Genomic DNA, 27,077 nt, shown 5'->3' with positions numbered 1-27,077 from the left:
TAAGAAATCAACAAGTGACACAAAGAGGGATGAGAGAGAGGGAGGAGAGGATTCCAAAAATATTTAGGATTCTAAAGATATTTAGGAATTAAAATGGATAAAAAGTGTATTATACTGCAGTAACACCCTCCTTTTGTAGCAGACTAGAATGTCTTCAAGTTAAGAAACAGATCTTATTCATTTGGTGTACATGGGTGCACAAGAAATAAAACTCAATAAATATTTGCTGACTCTAAAAATCATAGGCCTGCAGAAAAAATGTTCCATAGGTAGAACAGAAATATGAAGTTGCTAAATTAATAGATTTATACTCCAGGTCCTAAAACTGGATAATTAGCCTTTACTTACAAGGGAGACCAATACGGAAAATAAAGATATTTTAGAGATTCTGCATGTCCCTCATTCAGCAACACTGCCCACTCATCATGATTGGGGTAGGCAGAAAAACAGTCCTCAGAGATGTCTACTGCCTAGTTCCCAGAACTTGTGAATATACTCCTTATGCATAGCAAAAGGAAGTTTGCAGATGTGATTAAAATAAGAATCTGGAGATGAGACAATTATCCAGTATCCCTGAATACTAAATTATCCAGATGGGCCCAATGTAATTACAAGGTAGGAGGAAGGTAGGAGGGTCAAATGCAGAAGAAGGAAATGTGACCACAGAACCAAAGGCTGGAATGATGTGGGTTTTAAAATGGAGGAAGGGATCATGAGCCAAGAAATGAAGCAGGTCTCTAACAAGCTACAAAAGGTAAGGAACAGATTCTCCCCTACACCTTCCAGGAGGGACCAGCCTTGCCATCACCTTATATGAGGACTTCTGACCTCTAAAACTACAAGATAATAAAGCCATTACGTCTTTGGTAATTTGTTAAAGAAGCAATAGGACACTAATACAGAGACCATCAGGATAACGAAAAAGTCTATGGTTTTTCAAAGATATACAGTAGTCCTGAATCCTGATTTGTCAGAGCTACAAGCAAATCTTTAAGACAGGTTTAGGTCTTAAGGGCTAGCAAAAGTTCTATTCACAGGTCATCACTGTAGACAAAAGAAAAGAACAAAGTTGAAAGACTCAAACCTCTCAACTTCAAAACTTGCTACAAAGCTACAGTAATCAAAAGTACAGTGTGGCACTAGCATAAGGACAGACACAGACCAATGGAATCGAGTAGATAGCCCAGAAACAAACCCTTACATACATGGTCAATGGATTTTCGACAAGGGTGCCCAGACCACTCAATGGGGAAATAACAATCTTTTCAGCAATTGGTGTTGGGAAAAATGGATATCCAGGCAAAAGAATAAAGTTGGACCCTTATCTTTCACTGCATACAAAAATTAACTCAAAATAGATCAAATATCTAAAATTAAGATCTAAAACTATAAGTACCTTAGAAGAAAAACACAGGAGAAAATCTTCATGATGTTAGATTCAGAACTGATTTCTTCAATGAAATACCAAAATCACAGGCAACAAAAGAAAAAAATAAACTAGACTATCAAAATTAAAAACTGTACATCAAAGGAGATTAAAACAATACAGAGTGGGAGAAATATTCACAAATCATATATCTGATAGGGATTAAGATCTTGAATATATAAAGAAGTCCTTCAACCAAAGCAACAACAAGAAACAAACAATCCAATTTAAAAATGGGCAAAGGATTTGTGACAACATGGATGGACCTAGAGGACATTACACTAAGTGAAATAAGTCAGACAGAAAAAGACAAATACCATACGATTGCACTCATATGTGGAATCTAAAAAACAAAACAATGAATAAACAAACAAACGGCAGAATCAGACGCTCAGACCCGTAAATACAGAGAACAAAATGACGCCTGTCAGAGGGAAGGAGGTAGGGAGAGGGGCAAAATGGGTGAAGGGGAGTGGGAGATACAGCCTTCCAGTTATGGAATGAGTAAGTCATGGGAATAAAGGGCACAGCATAGATAATACAGTCAATGATATTGGAATAGTGTTGGATGGTGACAGATGGTAGGTACACTTGTGAGCACAGCATAACGTATAGAGAAGTTGAATCACTATGTTGTACACCTGGAACTAATGTAACATGTGTCAACTATACTCTATTTTTTTTAAATGGGCAAAGTAATTAAAAAGACATTTCCCCCAAAAAAGATATACAGATGGCTGATGAGTATATGAAAAGATGCTCAACATCATTGGTCAATAGGGAAATGCATATCAAAACCACAGTGAAATACCACTTTACATCCAGCAGGATGGCTATCATCCAAAAAAAATTAAAAATTAAAAATAACAAGTTGCCAAAGATGTAGAGAAACGGGAACCCTGTGCATCGCTGGTGGGATTATAAAATGATGCAGGCACGGTGGAAAATAGTCTGGCAGGACCTCAAAAAGTTAAGCAGAATTATCATATTACTCAGTAATTCTACTAGATATAGCCCAAAAGAATTGAAAATAGGTACTCAAACACATACTTATATGCCAATGTTCACAGTAGCATCATTCACAATAGCCAAAAGGTGGACAACAACCTAAATGTAAATTGATGGATGAATGGATAAACAAAAGGTGGCCTCTACAGGCAATGGATATCATTTAGCCTTAAAAAGGAAGGAAGTTCAGACACTTGCCACAACATGGATAAACCTTGACCACATTATGTTAGGTGAAATAAACTAGTCACTATGGACAACTATGGTATGATTCCACTTATATGAGGAATCTAGAATGAGCAAATTCATAGAGACAAAAAGTAGAATGAAGGTTACCAGGGGTGGTGAGAGAGGGAATGGGAGTTACTTCTTAATGGATTTTGTTTCAGGTAATAGAAAAGTTTTGGAATAAATAGTGGTAATGGTTACATAACATTGTGAATGTACTTAACCAGTGAATTGTGCTCTTGAACATGGTCAGGATGGTAAACTTCATGTTATGCATATTAAGTCATCACTCATTACTACAGATCAACAGCATAAACTCTAGCTTTTGCACCTTTATTTGAAGACTGCCCTAGAATAATCTGGAATGCAGGTTAAAAATGATAGCAAAAAATAGGTAAAATGTACTTGGTGAGTTGAATGGAGAATAGTAGGAGAGATGCAAAGCAGACCTGATATGTCCAAGCAGGGGCAGAAGAAGAAAGCAAGAGAGGAAGGCTTTATTCAGCTGGGTGGGGTGGAGCCAACACACAATCCAGATGGCAGAGCATCGTAGATGTCTACGAACCACCAGATACATCCGGCACAGGGCAGACCCACACAAAATATATTCTTAAGGACAATAAAAAGAGAAATGGATTTTTGAAATCTAATGTTTACTGTAGAAAGTTTTTTAAATATAAAAAATAAAAAATGTAGGTATTTAAAAAACTATACATAATCCAATTACTTAAAGATAAATATTGTAAATATTTTAAGGTATTTTAGTTTACTTTTTTCTAATGCATTATTTTCATTTAAATTAAATTTGAAATGGTGGTCGTATCTCTGTGATATCTACAGACTTTTTATACTTTTAGATGGTTCCAAAAACATGCTTTTTAATGTTTCCCATTTTATAGCTATAGCCATTATTTATGTATATATTTCTTTATCACTATATATTGAAATTATTTACATGCTTCACTATTATAAATGATGTTAGGACAATCCCTATGCCTAAAATTGTTGGTTTAAAGGGAATGAAAAATTTTAAGGTTTTTTTTTATGGACAACATAAAAGACTTTAAAGAGAGTTAATTATTGGGGCGCCTGGGTGGCTCAATTGGTTAAGCCACTGCCTTCAGTTCAGGTCATGATCCTGGTGTCCCAGGATCGAGCCCCGCATCGGGCTCCCTGCCCATCAAGGAGTCTGCTTCTCCTTCTGACCCTTCTCCCTCTCATGCTCTCTGTCTCTCATTCTCTTTCTCTCAAATAAATAAGTAAAATTAAAAAAAAAAAAGAGGGAGTTAATTATCTATTTATAAGAATTGTTTTTTAACAAGAGTTCAGATGGCTCCTAAAATCAAGTTGTTTTCCAACTCCTTTCAGATATTACAAAGAGATCAAATAGGACAGAGAATTGGCCTGAATCACTGATTTTTTTACAGTATTTCCAAAAAAGCGGGGGGAACCCCTCAGCTTATCTTGGGTAAAAGAGCAAATATACAGGAAAAAATTATATTTATTTTTGTGGTACTGCATGGCTTCCATAGTACAAATTCAGTTATTCTCCTACTAGATAGAAATTTAAAATTAAAATGCATCCCATTTTTAATATTTTCAAGAATGATAAATCCCTGTAATATTCTGAGATGCAGAATATAAGACTCTGGTCATTCACAGGCTTCTAGTCTGCCCAGCCCTCCTGGCATGTGTCCCATATTGCTCTCCTCTTGTCCACGGAGATGTCACAGGCGATGCTGCCTGGTGCCCTGCCAGCATCTGTAAACACTCCGACCTCCTCCTTTCTAACAACCCAAGAAATCGGATTTGACACTAACAAGGTGAAGAGTGAACTCTCTCCTCCTCTGTCCAGCCCCCGTTATCTGAGGACATCCTCTCATGTGTCCTCCATCAACCCAGTTGTGGATTGCTTCTTTGTGCATGTTATCAGTCACTGAGCTAATACAGAACCTAAAGTCACTGTTGGACCTGATGGGTTTTTTTCAGCTTCATAAGACAAGGATATTCCCATAAGACAAGGATATTCCTTGAAATTCACATCTTCAATATCAAGAAGTGGCTATTTCTAAAAATGGAATAGATAAACCAAACTAAATAAGATTAAGTATGCTTAAGATAATTTAACTGAAGAGCATGCAGCACTACTAACATGTATATTTAGAATTAGGGACGCATGGCAATATTTAAATATCTAGAAGATAAATCACTCAGGTTGATGCATATCATTTAAATTTGTGGCATCACCAGTAATTTTATACAGGCAGAAAAATCCCACTTTGAAAATGCAAGTATAACAGTTGCCTAAAGACTGGAGAACATTGAGGTGTACACAATGTGAACCAAATGAGCAGAGAACAAAATACAAAAGTCTAAACAAGACAGGAGAACAACAGGAGAAAAAGGTGTGAAGACTGAAAGAATAAAAGAAAGAGGGAAAAGAGTCAAAGGAGAAAAGGGGGGAATTAGGTTGTCCCCCATTATCTGCTGGGAGTGTGTTCCAAGACCCCAGGCCTGAAACCACAGATAGTACTGAACCCTAAATATACTTTGTTTTCTTCTACACATACATACATACCTATAATAGAGTTTGATTTATAAATGAGGCACAGTAAGAGATTAACAACAATGACTAATAACACAGCACAATTATAGCAATATACTGTAGTAAAAGTTATGTGAATGTGGTCTCTCTCTCTAATACTGTGTTGTACTCACCCTTCTAGTAATGCTGTGAGATGAGAAATTGCCTACATGATGGGATGGAGGGAGGGCAGTGACTTGGGCATGTGACTCAGCATTAGGCTGCTATTGACCTGAGTATATGTCGGAAGGAGGACCATCTGCTTCGGGACTGTGGTTGGCCGCGGGTAACTGACACCGCGAATAAGGGAGGCCTGCTGTAGCACAATGACAGAAAGTCAAAAAGGAGTGGAGAGAAGTCGGGTGAGGCGACAGAAGAGAGAGGGAGCATGGCAGAGGAAGGGCTCAAAGATGGCAAGGACTGAGGCAGGCAGAGACACAGAGATGAGAGCAGACCAAAGGCCCAAACTTGAGAGAAAGTCATAACTCACAGGGAGGAAAGACCCACTTCTTGGACAATGTTGATTCATCTCCTTTGAAATTCTGACATTGATACTTTAATAATAGTCTCCTTGTTTCCTGAAGCTGAAAAAAACCCATCAGGTCCAACAGTGACATTAGGTTCTGTATTAGCTCAGTGACTGATAACATGCACAAAGAAGCAATCCACAACTGGGTTGATGGAGGACACATGAGAGGATGTCCTCAGATAACGGGGGCTGGACAGAGGAGGAGAGAGTTCACTCTTCACCTTGTTAGTGTCAAATCCGATTTCTTGGGTTGTTAGAAAGGAGGAGGTCGGAATGTTTACAGATGCTGGCAGGGCACCAGGCAGCATCGCCTGTGACATCTCCGTGGACAACAGGAGAGCAATATGGGACACATGCCAGGAGGGCTGGGCAGACTAGAAGCCTGTGAATGACCAGAGTCTATGGCTACTTGTCAGCATGGATGCTGAAGCATGTTTCTGAAGCCCTGGCAAAGGTTATGTCCTTGACTCCTCCAATATGTCTATTAATGTCGTTGACAGAGTCATAGTTGTGTTTGTCACATGTACAGGTGACAACTAACCTGGGATAAAAGAAAAAAAGATATTTGCAAAGCCTAACAATGAATTTAAATTAACAAGATAAATATCAATCAAGATAAATGTAAATCAATCCTGTATTCCCTGGACTTTATAAGGGGATCATTGGAGACATGACTTAGAACCACCTTCATCACTTAAAGGTATATAAAGATTGTGAAGTGGATTTTTATCAAACCTAATTCAATTTTCAGTTGTATTAATAGAAATAAAGTATCCGGAGAGGCAGTGCCAAGAGACACACCCAGATGAAGGCATTCTGTTCCGGGGGCCCCTGTTTTCCGAGGAACATATGAGTAATAGGTTTGTTCAGAGGAACGAGAAGAGGACCTCAATGTGAACATGCAGCACTCATCTCTACAGGTAAAGAGCTGGTAAACACCTGGAAACAGATGACTTAAGAGACAGAGGACAATCATCTTCCAAAATTGAAAGACCGGACATGTAAAATAGGAACTACATTTGCATGTCATGGCCATGGGCTCTATCAGTTATCGGAAACTCTTCGGGTAAACTGTGGTTCAGAATTCAGATTTACTGTTAATTTTACTTTTTTTTTTCTTGAAGATTTTATTTACTTATTTGACAGAGAGAGACAGCGAGAGAGGGAACACAAGCAGGGGGAGTGGGAGAGGGAGAAGCAGGCTTCCCACCAGGCAGGGAGCCTGATACTGGGCTCAATCCCAGGACCCTGGGATCATGACCTGAGCTGAAGGCAGATGCTTAACGACTGAGCCACCCAGACGCCCCTATTTTTAATTTTAAAAAGGTTTCTATACTGCATATTACGTGATACCCCAGGAAAGTCTGGGTCAGCACCCTATCACCAAGGATATTGATATTTCTGTATCAAAACATGTGACTATGACTCTAAGGAGGAAAAACAGGCCATAAAAAGTTTCAGGTCAAGTGTTGTCACCAAACAAATTACAAAAGTGAGATTAGATATGGAGAACTTCCATTTTTAGATTTTGGAATAAGAGTGACCTCCAAGAATGTACACAACGAGTCCCACCCACCCCCGCCTACTCTGCCGTGACCCCGTAAGTCTGTGGGATGCCTGGGCTCCAGCCACACCGGGCTCCATGCTGTCACTTTCTCACCCAGGCACGCTACCCTCGAGGTCTTTCCCTTCCTCCTCCTAGAGGCCCTCCCTGACTTATCCCCACCGCCCATGCCTTCATCTCCTGCCAGTCCTGCTCAAATATATTCTCAAGGAATCCTACCCAGTCCCCAGATTTAAAACTGAAACCTCTCCTGCATGGCCCTGCTGATGCCCTGTGTCCTGCCTAGCTACTGCTATTAATGCTACTGAGAACTTGCTAACATACTACAAAGCTTATTATTAGGGTCACTGTCTATCTCTCCCCAGTAGAATATAAGTCCCATAGAGGCAGGGATCATTCTCTTCACCCCCTACTAGAATACAAGTCCCAAGGAGGCAAGGATCATTGTCTTCACCCCCTACCAGAATACAAGTCCCAAAGAGGCAAGAATCATTCTCTTCACCCCCTACCAGAATACAAGTCCCACAGAGGCAGGGATCTTTGCCAGGTTTTTAATTGCTATAATATCCCTAGCACAAAAACCATGCCTGCCACACCCAAGGAAAGGTTGGGGGCAACATTAAAGGGATTTAGGCATTGAATGGGTGAGTGAACAAGTTGATTTTTAATGCCTTTTGGTCCATAGATAGGCTTCCTCAGGTCAGAATTAAACAGGGAAATATGGGGAATAGCGGCCCCTTTTCTCTGATTCAGGGAGGCGTGAAAAGCATGTGATCCTTTTCCCTGTCTTTCCCCACGACAGAGGTGACAGATAGGACAATGTGTTCAGAACCTCCAGTTCTGCTGAGCATCTCAGAGCCTATGGGATACTTTCTGTTATTCTGGCAAAATGAAACAATGAAAATGTACACTAGGTAGAGACAGTGAATTTGTCAGCTGGTTTTCCTCTAAATTCTCACAGAGTTAGGGAGAGGCAGCCCTGCCAAGGCAAGCCCTCCCAAAAGCCTTACAGCAGGACAATGTGGCATCTCCAAGGATGGGTATCCAGATTGTTCTTTAGAATATCAGAGTTCACGGTGAAAGAGAGCCCAGGACATGCCTGTCAGAAACAAAAACCCATACCTGAGGCAGAACCTGGCACCTGAATGACCAGGGTTGTTAAAGAAATTGTTGACCTATCTTTGTTAACTTAATGAAACAACCATAATGGCCATGTCTGAGAGGAAAGGATCTTAGTGGGTTAAATACGGCTTTGTATAAAACCAAGAGTATCTTTAAACATGCATGTATTTCAATTTGAGCATGCTAGGAAAAAAGGTACTGATAGTCCTTTAAATTAGACTTACAATCTTCTTTATGCAAGGGACTGACTGCAAAGGACTGCAAAGTCCTTTATGCAAAGGACTTCTAAATGAGCAGTAATTTACCACCAAAAAGATACATATTAAGTCTTTCGGGAATAGTTTCACCATAATCAGAACAATGATTGAAAGAAATTGAGGTCTGGGATGTTAGCAGCACTTGGATCAAATCAGTCAATCCTGGGCATTTTGAAGCTGCTCTGAGTACACAAGCCTGGAGAAGATACTGGCCAGTCACCCTTCCTGAGCCATATATCTGGGGATGAGCTGCACCTTCATTTATTCAATAGGGAAAACAGTCTGTGTTATCCCACTTGCACATGCACTCATTTGGATGACACTGACTGAAATTCTCACCACTGGGATCACAATAATATCAGCAAGGCCTGGAGTAAACATGTTGAAAACATTTACATAATCTAAATCCAGTAATAATCAAATACCCCAACATTTCTACCTTCTGGAGACTTTATCTATCCATTTATTTATTTATTTTAATAACTAAGATACTGTTGACCTTTGATTTCTAGGCCATAACCAAGCCAACCCAAATATTTATCAAATATTTACCAACCCAAATATTTACTAGAAGTTCTTACTTATATTACCATATACTCTGAATATACACTGACATGTATACTTAAACTGGCTAAAAAATATACAGATAGCCAAAGTAACATGCAGATATCCAAAGCTGCATATTCTCTGAACATATAATAGTCTTATAGGTATTCTCAAGTAAAAATTTGATTATGGAAATTTAGAATCTCATGCTGATATTTAGACGTAGTCCATTTCATTATATATTTGTAATATTTGAATAATGTTATTTAACCAACCTTTGTTTAAATTTTACAGAGACATTCATCCAAATAGTAGAGGATGTACACAATAAACGCAGTAGTTAGAAACCAATGAAATTAGAAGTTCTATAGTCTTAAAATCAAATATCCTACTGTTGACTAGATTAACTCAGCCACAGGAAACTCAGGGACTGACATTTCCCATTAGTTTAAAGGTTTGAGTTTGCAAGGCAAGGAATCGACCCTGTTTCCTTCCAAACTGTAGTAATGGCTCTCTCATATGAAGAAGACGGCAGTGCCTGCATAATTGTTCATGATCTAAAAAACGGGGCTAGTCTTCAACATGGCTGGCTAAGAACATCACTTTTTCCCAATCAATATGCCTTAAAGTACACAATTCTTCCTGAAAACATAGCTGAATGAGCTAAAGATGCAAGATAAAGGAGGCTAAAAGCCTAGTAGTTCTGAATTTCAATTGAAATTATCAGTACAATCTCAGGACATGTTTTTAAATGTGTGTATGTGGGCATACATATATATCCTAGCTCTGCCCAATGGGAATCCAGAGACAAAAGAAAGTAGTAATGAGTACCTCTTATGCTCAGACTGTAATTTTTTTTTTTTTTAAGATTTTATTTATTTATTTGACAGAGAGAGACACAGCGAGAGAGGGAATACAAGAAGGGGGAGTGGGAGAGGGAGAAGCAGGCTTCCCGCCAGGCAGGGAGCCTGATACTGGGCTCAATCCCAGGACCCCAGGATCATGACCTGAGCCAAAGGCAGATGCTTAACAACTGAGCCACCCAGGCACCCCCAGACTGTAATTTCTAATGACCAGTTCCCACTATACAAGAACCAGGGCTCCCTGGAGAAATGGTTGCCTCTAGATCATCAAGGTGGAAAATGTAAAATATAAGCCTGGAATACATTGTCACACCAGAAAGTAAGAAAGCCATCTAACATGGCCCAGGACAGGGGTCACCCACCTGAGTAAGCCCCATTTATATGAATGGCAATAAAGATAATAAGTGTGATGGGTCAAAACACATCAAATATGTTTAAATCTGCAAGTTGATGACAATGACAATGACGACAATGTGGTGATGATGATGACCAAGATGCTGGCGACAATAACAATAATACTAATAACCCCTTGGTCACTTTTAGGTGATGCCAGTGAACTACCTCATTATTTCTGAAAACGTGCTGAAAAAGACAAAGTATCAAGCATTTATACCATCTTCCCTTTATTATTTCCATATTAGGGTAACTCAATATTTGATATGGGAGAGCTTTTCTTTTTGGATGTATTCTAGCTACTAAACCAAGAAGGACTGATATCATGGAGCCATTCTGCAACCCTTAATGAATTAATGAATGTAGGAGTGGTCATAAGTGGTGGATAACATCACAAAAAGGAACATAATTTGCAAGAAACACAATAGTCAAAAGAACACATTAAATGACACTCCTGGAGGGCAACAAGCAAAACTCAAAATATGGGAAATACAAGAAAAACGTAGTTCCAGCAACAACCACCACCACCCCAAAAGGGGGGAGGGGAATGGATGAAGAACCTTAAGATAAAAAGGACTTAAGACACTCATTGTCTAGTTGCAAAATGTCAACTTCACTGCCATCACAATGCAAACAAATGGCTAAAAGAAATAAGGTTATTAGACAGTCAAGGAAATCTGAACACTGACTATTTTTCTAGGTCATGCACAGTGTTTATTATTATTACTTTAAGGGCTCTTATCTTTTAGAGCAGGAGTCGGAGGCTCCTGTTTTGTACAGTCACCTGTTTTGTACAGCTCGAAAGCTGAGAACTGTTTGTACATTTTTAATGATTAAAAAAACAAAGCAGGAATACTATTTTGTGACAATGAAAATCACATGAAATTCAAATGTCAGTGTCCATACACAAAGCTGCATTGAGAACAGCCACTCTCATTCATGTGTGTGTTGTCTGGGGCTGCCTTCCTGCCACAACAGCAGAGCTGTGCAGTTGTAACAAAGCCCGTCTGGCCTGCAAAATTTACCACCTGGCCCTTTACAGAAAATGTTTGCCAGCCCCTGTTTTAGAGAAACATTTACAAGTTAAATGATATGATGACTGGGATTGCTTCAAAACAATGGGGGGGGGGCAGGTGGAAACAGAGAGGCAGCAATTGACCACATATTGTTAGGTGTTGAAGTTGGGACGCTGAGTATATTAAGCTTCTTCCATTATCTCTCCACCTCTGTGTATATTCGCAATTTCCATAATAAAAGCGAAAAGAAACTTTTCTTCGAGGAAGCATTTAAGAAAAGAATCGCTCATTCTGTATTTCTGAACAACTATTTTAATCATGATTATTTCCCAAAATGATTTTACTACTGGCTTAGAAATATTGCAATGCTGTAGAACTATTTTGTCTAGGTGCCATTCACTTCCTGTGCAAGCATTAAGCCATTTATATGGTAAAGGTACCACCACCAGTAGAAGAGAAAGTGCACTTTGACCAAGGGAAGCCACATCCCAGGGCTAGATCTTTGGCAACATTTGCCTAACTAATATACCTAGCACATGGAAAGTGTATAATATACATTTCTTGAGTGAAAGTAATAATGGGCTTCCAAATCTTAAGAATAAACAGAAAATCCATTAGTTAGTCACTTGTCCTTTCTGCTTAGAGAACATCACTTCTTCTAACAGAGACACACAATCTTATTACATTTGGACAAGAGCCAATGCCCTTTCTTTTGCATAAGGGAATGAAGGATGGCAGTCTTATACATAGGAGGGATACAGAAGAGAGTAACAATCTGCTTTATGATTTCAAAGTCCATCCTCTGCAGGAAGTCACACTTCTACAGTCCAAAAGACATTTTTAAAATTAAAACCCATCATAGGTTGCCGAATTTTCTTTCCATTTCAGGGAAGGACTTAAGTAAACTTCTCTCCTTTCTCTGTACATGATGCCTGATGATGAAACTTGAAAACCTTCTAGGACTTCTAAGGCCACCTGTGGTAGGTACCTAAACCACCCACATAGGACATTTCCATTTTTTTCCTCTCCTTCCAAAAAGAAGAGATAGAAGAGGGAAAACAAAAACAAAAACAAACAACAACAACAACAACAAAACTAGAGATCCTAACAGTGTCCAAACGCTCCAGGACCATCAGTCCAAGGCCCAACTCAGTAAAAGGAGATAGAAAGGCAGAGTGTTAGTATTCTCAGCCCTTAATCACAGAAATTCCAGAGCACAGCCACCTCTGCCTTCTCTTCTTGTGACATAGCTATGGATTCTTGGAAGCAAGAGAAACAAATGAACTATTTGATTAATTTGAGAAAAGCAGCAAAAAAAATTGCTTTCAAAGGATTTATGGCTCTTGGCCCCAAAGTAAGTAGTCCTTAAGAGGTCTAGTTGATGCCTTTCTCTTCTGCCTCCGAAGTGAACCATCCTGACCCACAGTTTTCAAGTACCATTTCCCATCCTGGCCCGGAGACCTTTAGATTGCTGCAGAGGACAAAGCTCTCCAACTGCTGCTCCAGCTTTTCCTGGGGCATCCTTCTCGAAGCATCAGTGATTTATGTCTTTTTTGACTGAGTTAGGTAATATCACAAAATAAAATTTATTAATTAATGCCTCCTGGAATCTCCTTTGGTGAGTCATACTGTTTCGTCAATGTAAAATAAATCTTTACCTTTAAATTAAGCCAATCCAAAATCATACTAAATTAAAACATATGGTATATGCTCTGAAGGCTTTTGGTGGTTTCAGTCTGAATGTGCATACTGTATTTTATATATATATATATATATATATGGATATTCAACTGACTAAAACAATAATGGATGTAATTTCAACCACTCCAAGTTTTAAGGAGCAAATGGTTCCTATAGCAACTGAAGACAGTCCTCTTTGAGCATTCCTGGTATTTTCTATGATGGTAAGTGATGTTAAATTTATGCTTTAATATATATGGTATAAAATACCCAAGTTAAGCTTGCCAAGGGAACCATAACTTTACTTCTTTTCAAATCATTTTATGGCTTTTATATATAATAGCAAAATTGGTCTGATATACAGTTCTGCTTTTTTCCCCCTCATAATCTATAAAGGAAACTAAAAGCCACCAAGAAAGGCTGACCAAACACATACATTCCTTAACAAAAACGCCAAGGCAACATCCACACACATGAATAGAATTTTAATTTTAAATTCTGATAAAAGCTATCAAGTAAATTACTACATGATGTTTGTAAATCCACAAGGAAATGTCTGGGTCTTTGTACCATGCAAGAGGCATTATAGTTAAGGATGTACATTCTGGAGTTAGATGGCCTGGTTCAAATCCTAGCTCTTGTTACTAGCAATGTGCTACTGGAAAAATTACTGAAACTTCCCAAGCCTGTTTCTTCTTCTACGGGCATATAAGAGAGTGCTCCTATGGATCAGTTCAGGGAAAAAATGCCTGAACACAGCCTAGCAGAGTACCTAGCACACAGCAGTGCTCGGTAAATGGAGTTGTAATTTTTTTATTTCAAACACATCTGTTGAAGTCAGTGATATAAATACTAACAATATAATTTATAATTTATTCATTCATAAATCAAATTATATAGTAGGTCAGAGGACCTATTCTTATTAGAACTATTTTAAGTTATAAAAATCTAAAGATTTTCCTTTTTCTCTCAAAAAAGCCCCACCAAGGTCTAAAAATCTAGCTCAGAAAAGAAATATGAGAAATGTATTACACTGGTGAAAAATACTATTTTCACAATTGGATAACTCATACCCAGTTAAGTGGAATCATATATCAAACTCTCAAAAGAAAAAAAAAAATCTCTAGGCCAACAATTACAAAAGTTTTAATACTAAGTGAACATTATTCTTAGAAGATCAGTCTTCCCAATTTAAGAGCTCATACTGAATTACACTCAATACCAAAAAAAAAAAAAAAAAAAAAAAAAACAAAGCGAGGTGAGTTCATCTATCAATTACTATGACACAGATCTGTTGTCATAGTGAGGACTCAAACACATTATCCTTGAGAGATATATTTCTATTACTTTTAACTGAAGTCCTGTGGCAAGAATTTTTTTCTAAGGGATGAATTAGAGAACAAAATTTTACAACTGAGGGGAAGAAAAATACCTAGGGCAAAGGTACAAGAAATGAAGGTTTAGAAAAGATAACATATTAACCACATTTGCTTCCAAAAGTACTCTAACTCTGCGTGGTATTTGCTGCATACTCTAAAGTAGCAAAAGGGACATTACTAGGTTCTCTATGCCCCTTCTCTCATCAAAACCATCCCTTGGAGATGAACCATATCCATAAAACAAGCATCCCAGAAAGACACATTCTGTGTCTGTTTTTTGTGCCGGCTTCCTGGTCCAACTGTGGGCCTTCCTTTGAGACTCACCTGGAGGAGACACATGATTTGTTCAGGCAGTCAGTAAGCTAAGTGCCAGGAGCAGGCACTTACTGAATATTTGTTATATGATAGGTACTATTCTAGCTGCTACATTGCAACAAGTATTTTTAATAGAGTACTTCATAGTGACCATCCAATTTCCTTTTCTATTTCTATGAAGAGATGCATGTTATGAAATCATTTAAAAATGTTATTCTCGTACCTTACTTCTAATGAACACTAAGCCCCATTTGCTAAAAAAGTAAAACTCAATGACATTATACTATGATGGTTCCAAAGTTAACACAGATGTTTTCATGGTAAATCTGAGCATATTTGGTTAAAGACCACCATTATTTGAAAGACAAGTACTCAATGAAGAAAAATGTCCATGTGGCAAAATTTACTTATTTGTAAATATATATTTATAATTGACATTCACTAGCAAATTAAACTGTATTTAACATATATAATAATAAATACATAATATACAATTGTGTTAAAGTTTCCAACTTTTCTGGGCTTTCATTTTCTCATTAATAAAAAGAGGAATTCAATTTGAAGGCTCTTCCACATTCAGATATTATGTAATTCTGTGATTCTAAAAAGTAAGCCATTGAAAAATGATAGGAGTCTCTACGATCTGTGGAGAGAAAATTATTGTTTTCCAGGTTTCCTTGGCCAACTACTATTCACCCAACTTGCACATGCCAATTCCTGGCTTGAGCAAAGCTGCCATTCATCTACTGTTCAAAAGGCACCTCCAACTGCCTCCCTGATTCTGCCATTTGTCCTGGAGGCTGAACCACTTTCATTTCCCACCCACTTCTGAGTTTGAGATGGTAGCGAAATGCTATAGACCGAATGTTTGTGTCTCTCCCGAATTCATATGATCAAACCTAATCCCCAGTGTGATAGTACTGAGGAGGGGCCTTTGGGAGGTGATTAGGTTTAGATGAGGTCATCAGACTGAATCCCTCTTGATGGAATTGGTGTCCTTATAAGGGGATGCCTAGCTGAGAGCTCTCTCTCCACATGAGAATGCAGTAAGAAGACAGTCTAGAAACCAGGGAGCTAGAGCCCTCACCAAAAACTTTATCATGATGGTACCCTGATCTTGGATGCCAGTCTCTAGAAGTGTGAGACATAAACTGTTTAAACCACCCACCCTGTGGTGGTTTGTTAGAGTAGCCCAAACCAACTAAGACACTGAGTAAGAAGACGAAGGAATTTAGAGGAGCCTCCACAATGATCAAAAATGAATTAAATAGCAGAAGTTACAAAAATGCCCATACTACACAGATGCAGGGGAAGAGTGCAAGGTGGCCCATGTTTCCTAGAAAACAATGTGTACAAGCCATCTTCAGATTTATGACCATCAATACTAGCTTTGGTGATCATCTTTATTTATTGAAAAGTTAAAATAGGTATTATAAATGTTAATTCCTAGGGGAAACAAGTATATGTAGGAAAATAAAATTTAAAATACTTAAGAAAGAACAACAGTAAATTTAATATAATCATACATGGCTTAAGGGATTTTTAGGACTATGTAAAAATATATACAACTCAGAAATTGCCCATCAGCATATAATATGTAAGTATGAAAAGGACACCTAAAATTCCATTTTCTCTTCTCTGTATCTTATATCTATACATATCCTAAGATATTTTCAAAATGTAGGCTCCACAGTAATCAGAAAGTTGATAATAACAGGCAATACTGTTATATTTTGGGTACTTGAATGATTTTACACATGCATTTCATTTGAGTGTATCCCACAGTTACAGACCCTGCTGTATGCATAGACCGTATGTCTGATAGCATATAGCAAGTATCTCAACAAAAACATTGCACATCACTTTTGTACTACAAAGAGAAAACAATTTTGTAGATGCAGTCTTCCTACTATACATTGTCTGGAAGGTGTTTTAAGTCCTTTGCTACTATGCTAACGCATGCTCGTGGACTGTGTTTTACTCTGTTGTTTTGTATTCTAGAAAAACCAATTCTATGTTGACAATAACCTGTAGCCCACAGATGAGACGGGGAAAATGTAAGCAGATGGAACACATCTGTTAATCATAAACATTTCTTCATTAGTGTCATCAGATTTGTATGTGCTATGTTTTTGTGAAAGGCTCTGACAGCGATCATATTTAATCTATATTTTAAACAATCAAACTGCTGGCCATTTTCGTAGAGGTAGATCAATATGGACATGTAATACATATGGACTTTTTTTTTTTGGTTATGATGGCTCCTTGTTGTTAATCATGTAATGTCAATCACATCCAAATTCTTCCAACAGCGTGGTAAGTACATATTACCTATTCACCAGAATTGGAATACAGGAAGATGTTATAGGATAGTGGAATCAAGGAATAGTTAAGTGAAGGAAATACAAATGTACTATTCCCAGCTATGCCATTTACCTTTGTGACCTTGAGCAATCCTGCACCTCAAACTCATCTATAAAGGAAGTGTAAGGTCATGGGATACACCCATGAAACCATGCAAATGCCTATGGTAGAACTCAAACTATGGTCATACAAGTAACACAAATTATTATAAATGATGATACTCCAAAGCATCACTGTTCCCCAAATAAAAATGTACTACTAATTTCTAAATCTTGACTTACTATTGAGTAGATAGAATGACAGAAAAGCCTAAAAATATTTTTCTCATTCATTTTTCTGCCTGGTTCTCAGAATTACTTTGAGGATGCAAGTGCTTTTGTATGCAGACAAGCAGTTTTGAAACTGTGATAGATTTAGAGTAATGAAGAAATGCCCATATTTATACCTCTATACTCGAAATACTTTGGCCATGATTCCAGGTTTGCTTCTCCCCACAACTTCTAAAGAATGACCTCAGGCAAAGGCCAGGGCACAGGTGAGAGGGCAGGAGGGCTCTATGAAACCATCACCTGCCACAAATCCTCACTGCTACTAGAAGCCACTCTGTACAAATACATTTTAATAGAAACAATTCTTGCAAGTGAAGGATGCTAGTCTTATTTCATTAGCTATTAATAAAATAAACATTTCCCCACAGGATGCATACCCAACCAGAGGAAATAAATCATTTAACAGTAAAACTATTCTAACATCACGGAGATTCACAAATGGCATGCCAGGTCCAGGAAAAACGAAGTTTCACTTAGAATTTCAAAGTCACGACACCTCTGTTTTTATCATCCCATTCAGGATATGACCATGTGGACAACTGCAGGGCAACAGGTAGTCACCGATGCCAAGAAGGGCAAGACAAGATTGGGTAATAGACAAGAAAGGCATTAATGGATGGACTGTAAAAACAATTTATCAACACTAATGATCAAATCTAATAGAACAAAAGCAAGAGAGTCTGGGGACATGGGAAATTCAACATGACAGTCACATCAAGGCTACTGAATACAGGTACCTTTATACCTTGGGTTTTGCCTTTTTCTTTCCTGATTGGGACATGTGTTGTGCTTTGCTTCAGACCAGTAACTGTCAACTCCAGGTGCACCTTGGAGTCATCTGGGGAGCCCTGAATGTGGGACCTTGCACACACCAATAAAATAAGAATCCTGGTGTAGACCAGGCATTTTTTAAAAATTCCCCAAGTGATTCTAGTGGGGTGAGGGCTCAGACTTTGCATTTAGACCTGTTTTTCAAAACAGCAGCTAGCTTTCTCCCTACGACATAACAGATTCTATTTATTTTTTATTTTTTATATTTTTTATTTAAATTCAATTAGCCAACATATAGTACATCATTAGTCTCATATACTGATTCTCTTTAAAACAAAGCCTTTTGCTTTGTAGCAGGAAGTAGTTAAAGATCCCCAATGCCCAAGGCAATGCTGAAGTTCAACCAGGAGCATCCCAAGCCCAGGACATTTGCAAAAACAAAAAGAGTATATTTTATCCTCAACTTGCCTATAAATTCTTGGGAATACCTAAGACTCTGCTGAGGCGAGAGTTCAGACTTTATATTGTGTTCTCTGAAGTAACATTAACACAAATATCAGGAGCCCAAAACTATTTTCCATGAAAAATTAAGAATTCTAGAGATAAATCAAAGATGACAGGATAGTGTCATTTTTAAAAGGTAGTTAATGCATTGTGGAAAATATCAATTAAAAATGTCTGTCTCATTAATTACCATACACAGCCCATCTTGATCCAGGTAAATACCAAACAACCACTAACGAAGAAAATAATTTTCAGTCTCTAAGATCAAGATTCTAAAAGAACTGGGAAGTGGGATATAAAGGAAAAAACAAAGTCAAATACTGAAGATAAAGGTTGAGCACAGCAGTCACGGGCTGCAAAATCTCTTACAGTAGCAAGTACAAAACTTTTAGAGAAAAAGAAATAAAGATGAATTTGGTGCCTGCATCAGTCCTGGCCAGGGGATGTCCTCACAGGGACTGCAGGAAATGAGAAAACAGTGACATCAAGGTAGAAGGGTGAGGAATTGTGCAGTAGGTCCAAGAGTATTTAAGAATCCTTCAGAACGTATTCCCCAGTTGTCAACATATTATTGACTAATCCTGGGATGGCACATTTGGCTGTCTTCCATTTTCCCCAGAAGTGAAGGAATAAAAACGATCTTTTATTTCAGTTGTGATGATGAAAAGGCAAGAGAAATTTCAAAGTTATAGAGTGTCACGCAAATGTGACCGTCACGGTCACCATGACACCACAGAAGAGGAGGGATGCTAGGAGGTGGAGAGGTGATACACAGAGGAAAGGTCAGCATGCGTGAAGCGGAAGTCATGGGGGAACAGGACAGATGCACAAAAGGGTTAAATCATGAAGCAGCTCAGTAGCAAACTGAAATAAGTACATGATTAACCAAACTAAAACAAAACTAACTACAAGACCTACAAAGAAAGAGGAGTGGGTGGGCATCAACGCTAGTCACCATAAAGAGTGAGCATCCTGCAGATCAATACATAAAAGGAAGAAAGGAGAATGAAACTGGAGAAGGCCATGGGGTGCAGAGATGAAATTCAGAGCCTAAAGGAACGGGTGGCATTCCGGTTAGAGGGGATAGGTCACCTAATCCCACTCACTCTGTCAGAACTTGGGCAACCGTGGATACATCCATGAAACTATTTGCCATGCAAAATACATATGGTGGAATTTGAAACATCATAAAACAAGACACACAAATTATGATTACACTAAAAATGTCTACTTAAATACTCAAAAGATGTGTTGTTAATTTCTAAGTGGAGGCTTTTTTTTTCTTGTGGGAATTCAAATTACAAAAAGGGCTATACGTGCATGCGTGTGCGCACGCGTGTGTGTGTGTCTTCTGTGTGTGTGATGCTCTGGACAATTCTCAAGAGGAAGAGTAGGGGAGAGCTCTATATTTGGTACTTTAATATCCTGCTCTACAAGTAATTTGACAACCACATCTTCAAAGCAAGATGGCTAAGCAGAAGCAAAGGAAAAAAACAAAAATTTAAAGAAAAAGAAAAAGGTCTGTGAAGAACAGTAGGCATTATCTAGAACTCTTAGGATCTCACAACTTATTAATAAAGAAGGAAAGGAGGGGAGACAACTGTTGGCATCAATCATCCATCAGCACCCCGACACTGACCTGGACCCCTGAGCCCTTCCCCAGGGGGCATGCACTGCTGTCCCTGGACTCTCCCTGAACCGATGATGCTGAGTTACTGTACCTGCAACCAGAGCCGGTCACCCACTACGGTCCGGCCGATGGCGCTGCACTGGAAGGTGGCAAACTGGCCCGCATTGACTTCCACGTTCTGAATCCGCAGGAAGTGGGGAGTTCTGGCTACATGAAGAGAAAGAATTAAAGATATTAGAAGTGGAGATCTGTCACTTACATGTGTCTTTTTTGAATCTATCTGCAATTTGGGGCCCTTCCATTTTGTTTACCTTTGAAGAAAATGCCACTTTTGCTTATAAGAATGCTTTCAAGATCTCATTATGATTGTAAAAGAAAGGTATCATGGAAGGCTTTGGTGTACTCTGTGAAAGAACAGAAAAGCCAAGCATTCTGGGATAGAACCAAGAAGAAAGAAGATATTTTATTGTTCCTGCTGTGCAAATTATCATAGCTCAGCAGTCTTCTTGTAATAACAGATCTGTATTAATAAAGATTACACTGAAGCCTAATTGATGTTTTGAACAAAAACATATTAGGTATTTATACTAGCAACATGAAAAGAACAGTAAGAAGTTAAATGATGTTGTCAAGGAAACTTTTTTAAGCCAAGTACAAAGCTGTGCGTAATACATATTTTAATTCAACTAATTGGTATGCAGCATTACTTATGTAATATTTCCCAACTACCAAAAATACTATCCCCATAGACAGACTCTGTGGAATTATGTTGGGACTGCCATAGCATGGCAGTTTCTGCTGATTCTTATTCCCAATTCAAGAAATAAGTATGATTCTAAATGCTAAACAACATTAAGTCTCATAACATACATTGTCCATGGGGGACAATCCTCTGAATAAAGGATAATTCCATTTGATCTGAGAAGCACAGACCAAATTTCTGCAACAGACTGAACACATGTGTGAAGGAACTGGAATGACAGGTCAGGAATTAAATTTTATGATAACCTCTATTTTTTAGGAAAAAGTCTCTTATCACAGCAATGACAGGGTAAAAGCAAGGGGCTGGGAGGAAGGAGGTTAGGGAGTAGAAAAGGAAGAGAACGGGATGGTGGTATTTTCTGACAGGGATGGATAAATCTTCTGGACAATAACTAGAATAAATTTCTTATGCCTTGCCAGGTTGTCCTCACCATCAACATGTCTTTAGGCCATGTCCAGGCACCTTCAAAGAATGGTGCCCCACTACTGAATACTCAAACATGATAAACCAGCACTAATATTAGCCTATGCAGAACATAATTAGGAACGGAAGTGGGTTACTACCAAGAACAAAGAGAAATGCATTTTAATATCAGTAACACACAGGAAAAGCCCATTACTAATTTGGAGGCCACTAGTAATTCAAAAAGTGTATTCATGATGCTTAGCATGCAAAATGTCCTAAATAACTTCTAAAAAAGCAGTATAACTATGGGTCATTGTTTATAATACAAATATATATATATTTTAAGATTTTATTTATTTATTTGACAGAGAAAGACACAGCGAGAGAGGGAACACACGCAGGGGGAGTGGGAGAGGGAGAAGCAGGCTTCCCGCTGAGCAGGGAGCCCGATGTGGGACTCAATCCCAGGACCCTGGGATCATGACCTGAGCAGAAGGCAGACGCTTAACTGACTGAGCCACCCAGGCACCCCTCTAATACTAATATATTAATTTAAAGCCCTATGACCTATTTTTCACTATTTTAAATTATGTTTGGCCAAGAATAACATGTTGTGGTTTTGAAAGACCTCTGTAAAAAAATCCCTAAATCAAATTTCTCTTCGTCTCTGTTCCCAAAAAAGCTGAAAGATGTTTTGTTTTTAGAAAATGGCAAAAGGTAACATGTTTTGAGCATTTATGTGCCAGAAACTTTTCCATTGAACATTCATGAATGTTCTCTGAGGTAAGTATTTTTTTCCACTTTGCAGATGGGGGAACTTGTGGGTTCTTGCCTAGTAAGTGTTGGAACCAGAGTGTGAACAGTTCCAAAGCCCAGGCACATTGAGTTGAATTCATATTATTTGAAATTAATAATAAAATTATTAAAAATTAATAAAATACGTATTATTTAAAAATAATAAATGAATTCATATTATTTAAATTGAATTTGTATTAGTTAAATTGATTTTATATTCTTTAAAATTGTTTACTTGCAATTTCAACTTCTATAGAATTCTACTCTCCTAACCTCACCTCTGACACAAATGAACAACCTTTCGCTACACAAAAATTCCTAAAAATTACTATTTTAGATTTACCTACATTAGGGGTTCCCAATATTAATAGAAATCATTAAGAATTTGAGAATTTGAGATTTGACTAAATTAACAGGACTAAATTGAAAGCAAGAAAGCTATTTGCTTGTCAAGGAAATATAAGCAAATGAAATATTCTTCTTCAAATCCAACACAGTATGTCCATTATGGCACACCTGTCATCAACTAGAAACTTTTTCAACTGTTTTTCCCCTGTAAAATAATTCAAAGCACATTCCCCCTAGCCACATGGACATCAAACTATACCATGTACACAGCATTCAAGAAAGGAAGAAAGATGACGGAAGTGGTAATTCCTCTGTTCACTCGTGTGTTTGTACAGCAATAGATTTTAGCCACTTCACAGGAATTCAAAGGTAGCTGATCAGAGCGGTCAATGCTCTATAGGCTTTCAGGACACATGCACACGTACAGACATACACGCACACATGCACGCACACGCACAAACACACACTACCCTGCACTGTTATGTTCCAAAGTACGGAGAGGCACGTTTTGCTAAGGGTGAAGAAGAGTTTTTGAACAGAAACTGCCAGACCATGGTAGGAGCTGGCTAGTGAGGGAGCCATTCGTAGACACAGAGTTCACAGCTGGCTGGGCAGAGAGGTGGGTAGATCGGGAGGTGGGGTGCCATTTGCAACTGGCATGCTACCGACTGTTGCCAGCTCTCAGCGGTTCATTCTAGTCCAATAAGGGCCCTTGTCACCTCTCCCCCCCCGCCATGGTAGTGTTCCACCTGTGGTAATGCAGTCCTTGCTTGCTTTCTCCACATATTTTGGGTATGGGGGCTGCCTCTTCTGTGCCCTCTTTGGAGACACCTCTTACATCCATGGGTAAACTATAAAAAGGCTTACGGTTTGAGTCACGTTTAGAATTAGTATACTCTCTGAAGCTGGGTTAGAATCCCAGGCTTCTTTGTTTAGAAGGTGCCTCTTGGGCTGGAAGCTCTTCCATCAGCTTTTGGTTTTGGCCTCTCTCTTCGCCCTGTTTGGTCCTGCTCCTCTCATGGGAACTGCTCAGTCAGAGGGCATGCCCCTTTCCAAATCCCTGATGTCCACATGCTCCTGTCTGCATGACTCTGCGAAGGATAATTTAGAACTTCCGTGGTTCCTTTGAGAAAAATCTCCCAAGCTGGCTCCCATGTCCATTGAGCACCACCCCCACCTTCCATACTCCGATGGATTGTTTTAAAGACAGATTATCCTGCTCGTTCGACCGGCAGGACCTCTCACTAATGCTGCCCTCTCCTGTCCATCTCATGCCTCCTATCTCTGCTTGCCTCTTGCTAAAAGCCACCGTACTAAGTTGGGTCCCTAAGACAAGGTTTTTGAGTGTGCAGCCATCTTTCATGATAACTTCTGGGAAAGGGGTATTGCCCCTGAGGTGCTATTCTGCTGTTTCACCCACTTGGGTAAGCCCAGGGTCAGTTCCGAGCCTGTCCTAAAAGGCTGGGGAGCATTTTGAGTATCACCCCTGGTATTGTATTCCCTTACATAGTTAAGTTACTAAAAATTAAAAATCAAAAAAGTTTCCCCTACAAATCCATTGCAAAATTTCCATGTTACTCATGTATGTCTTACGCCTTGGCTTTTTGCCCTGCACCCCATCTATGACTCCTTCTCCTCTCACCTTTGTCTCCCTCCCCACTCCCCAAGGCCCCCAAGGATTTTCTCAAAATCCTTCTTGCTTTTTTTATGCACTACAAGTGAGTTCTCTTAAATTTCTCAACCAGAAGGCCTAATCATAGTGTGTGGGGACAACACAGCTTAGCGTCTACCACTCCTCCTACAGATGCAGAAATGCAAGAAAGATTCTCTTTTCTATAGTAACATTTCCTTTCCTGATATAACCATTAGAGATTTTCAGCCCTTCAAAAGCTTCTACACTTTCTGAGTGGCACAAGGGGAAAGCTAAAATACATTTAGTTCGAACATCAAGAGTAAGCTTCCCATGGGCTAAAATCGTTTACAGAAAATGAATTTCAAATCTTGAAATTTTTAATATCATTCCTTATCTAGCACGGCAGGAGAGTTATTTTGGAAGAGCAAGGGCGGGATATCCATATAGTTCTCGTTTTCTTTTTTTTAAATACTACAGCATGTTTCCAAACTGCCTGAGAAATAATATAATTCATTTTCCCCCAGATCTGAATGGCATTTGAAAACAACTTACCTGGACCAACTTCACTTACATATTCTTCCTACTAATACAGTTAATATGCTTTAAAATGTCCAAGATATTGGAAACCAATTTAATTCTTTTTCCTAGGATTTGTGATTTAAATAATTTATTTTTCGCTTTTAGAAAATATTTTCAATAAACATTAAAAATAGAGAAGTATTTAATTTTTCAATCATATAAAAATTTATCTCTAAGAAGCAATTTTTGAAATATGCATGTATTTCTGCACACTGTTTTAAAAAATGGACCGTATCCTGTAACCTGTTGAGGACACACATAGCATGTTGACCTAAAGCCTGGACAACCTGAAGAAGGTTGGGAAACTGAACTTTGATTCAACCAGAAATGTTCATAGAGATTATTCATTGCACCAGGTGAGGAGACAGATGAAAAGCCAAATCATGAGAACAGCTGAAAATGGGGTAGGGATGGGGAGGGGGTGGAATGAAGGTATAATTAATTAATTAATTAATTAATTCCACTGGAACCAAAAAAGGAAGCTTCTAGCACCTGGTAGAATCCTCTCTCGTGGGGACATATTATGGGCAGCTATGTTATTCATGGATTACTCTGAGGTCTCTGGTGGGAGCTTCTGGCTTTGCATCGCACTATCAGAACAACGCCCTTGCCATTAAGAAATGTGAGCACCCTCTAACATGGTCTGTTGGTACCTTTCTCCCTTTTTGTGGTAACCATGCATTTAAAAAAAGAACGACAAAATATTGTCACCATTTTCCCATCTTAAATAATCATCTAAAACTATTTGAAAATCTGCCTGCTATATCAATGGTTCTCAACTGGGGGAATGGCACCCCCCAGGGAACATCTCACAATGTCAGAAGACATTTTCGGTTGTCACAACAGGGGTGGAGAAGGTGGGGGGTACTACTGGTATCTAGTGAAAAGAGACCATGGATGGTGCTAAACATACTGCAGTGCACAAGAGAGCCCCCATAAAAAAGAATCACCTGGCCCAAAATGTCAATAGGGTCGAGGTTGAGAAGTCCTGATATATATGATAAAGACATACAAAAGTTTACTGGATCATCCTCTACTGTTGAACATTTGGGTTTCTTATAGATAATGCCAAGATAAAAGTTTTCATAATTAAATCATCATATAGACTTTCTGGTTTTTCCTTAGGATAAATTTTCAGAAACTGAATTTAGTAAGACAAAAGAAATGCATTTTTAAAAGACTTTTGACACAAATTACCAAACTACTTTCTTTAAAACATATAACAATTTGCATCTCTACTAGCAGGGTATATAAAAGAGCTCTTTTCACCACACCCTCAAAAATACTAAGTATTAATTTCTATAATCTGTCTTGAGAAACTCATGAAATATATGTATCTGCTATATCAGCTAACTTAATAATAATAAATAATGTGAATATCAGAATTGTCACTAGTTCTGCTACTGGGCTGTTCATCCACTGGGAAGTCCACCCCAGGAAGACTGCTTTCCTAAGGGCTCTGTTTCAAGCAATGGCTAACTGAACCAAAAAAGAAAGACACAGAAAAACTCATTTATCCATACACTCTGCTAATACTTACTGCCCCCAGGGGGTTATTTGTGAGGATATGACTTTCATTTTTAATTTGGAGGCCGAAGATATGATTATGTGAAAGTTTGTCTTTCTTTGTCCCTGTTCTTAAAGATTTATTGGACAGAATGAAAGTTATTACTTTTCCTTTAGTATTGTTTTGATCTTCAATACAGCTTTCTGAAAGACTGCTGGTGCATATTACTCACACAGTAAGGTTAAAGGTCTAAGGAATTTATACCTCTGTTCAAATTGTATTTTGGGAGGGCCCTTCCCTGGAATGGACTGACTGTCTTTGGCTTGGGAAATAGCATTGCTTAGTTGAGAAGAAGACTGCTAGAAAAAAATAATCTGGCTAAGATAATAAAAGCCACAACTCAAATGGAAGCCAGATGAACACATACAAACCTATTAAGCATAAACACTATTATAAGCAACTTATCCTTTTCAGATAAAAGATAATTAATTGACCTAAATGGAAGATGGTAACTCATCCATCAGGCTGAAGACAAAGGG

General features: G+C 38.5%; 1 protein-coding gene across 8 annotated transcripts in view; it reads right to left on the bottom strand.

Moving 5' to 3' along the window:
• The window catches only part of PTPRM (protein tyrosine phosphatase receptor type M), a 799,041-nt gene that overhangs the window by 426,736 nt on the left and 345,228 nt on the right, over window positions 1–27,077 (bottom strand). For all 8 annotated transcript variants that reach the window (XM_032421158.1, XM_032421157.1, XM_032421160.1 and 5 more), the window contains exon 5: window positions 20,600–20,715. In XM_032421158.1, the coding sequence (XP_032277049.1) occupies window positions 20,600–20,715 (116 nt within the window). The remainder of the gene's footprint in view (window positions 1–20,599; window positions 20,716–27,077) is intronic.

Source organism: Phoca vitulina, unplaced genomic scaffold (assembly GCF_004348235.1).
Source record: "Phoca vitulina isolate PV1807 unplaced genomic scaffold, GSC_HSeal_1.0 scaffold24, whole genome shotgun sequence".
Taxonomy (NCBI): Eukaryota; Metazoa; Chordata; class Mammalia; order Carnivora; family Phocidae; genus Phoca; species Phoca vitulina.
The sequence above is the reverse complement of the archived record's forward strand: the minus strand, read 5'-3'. Positions and strand labels throughout refer to the sequence as shown.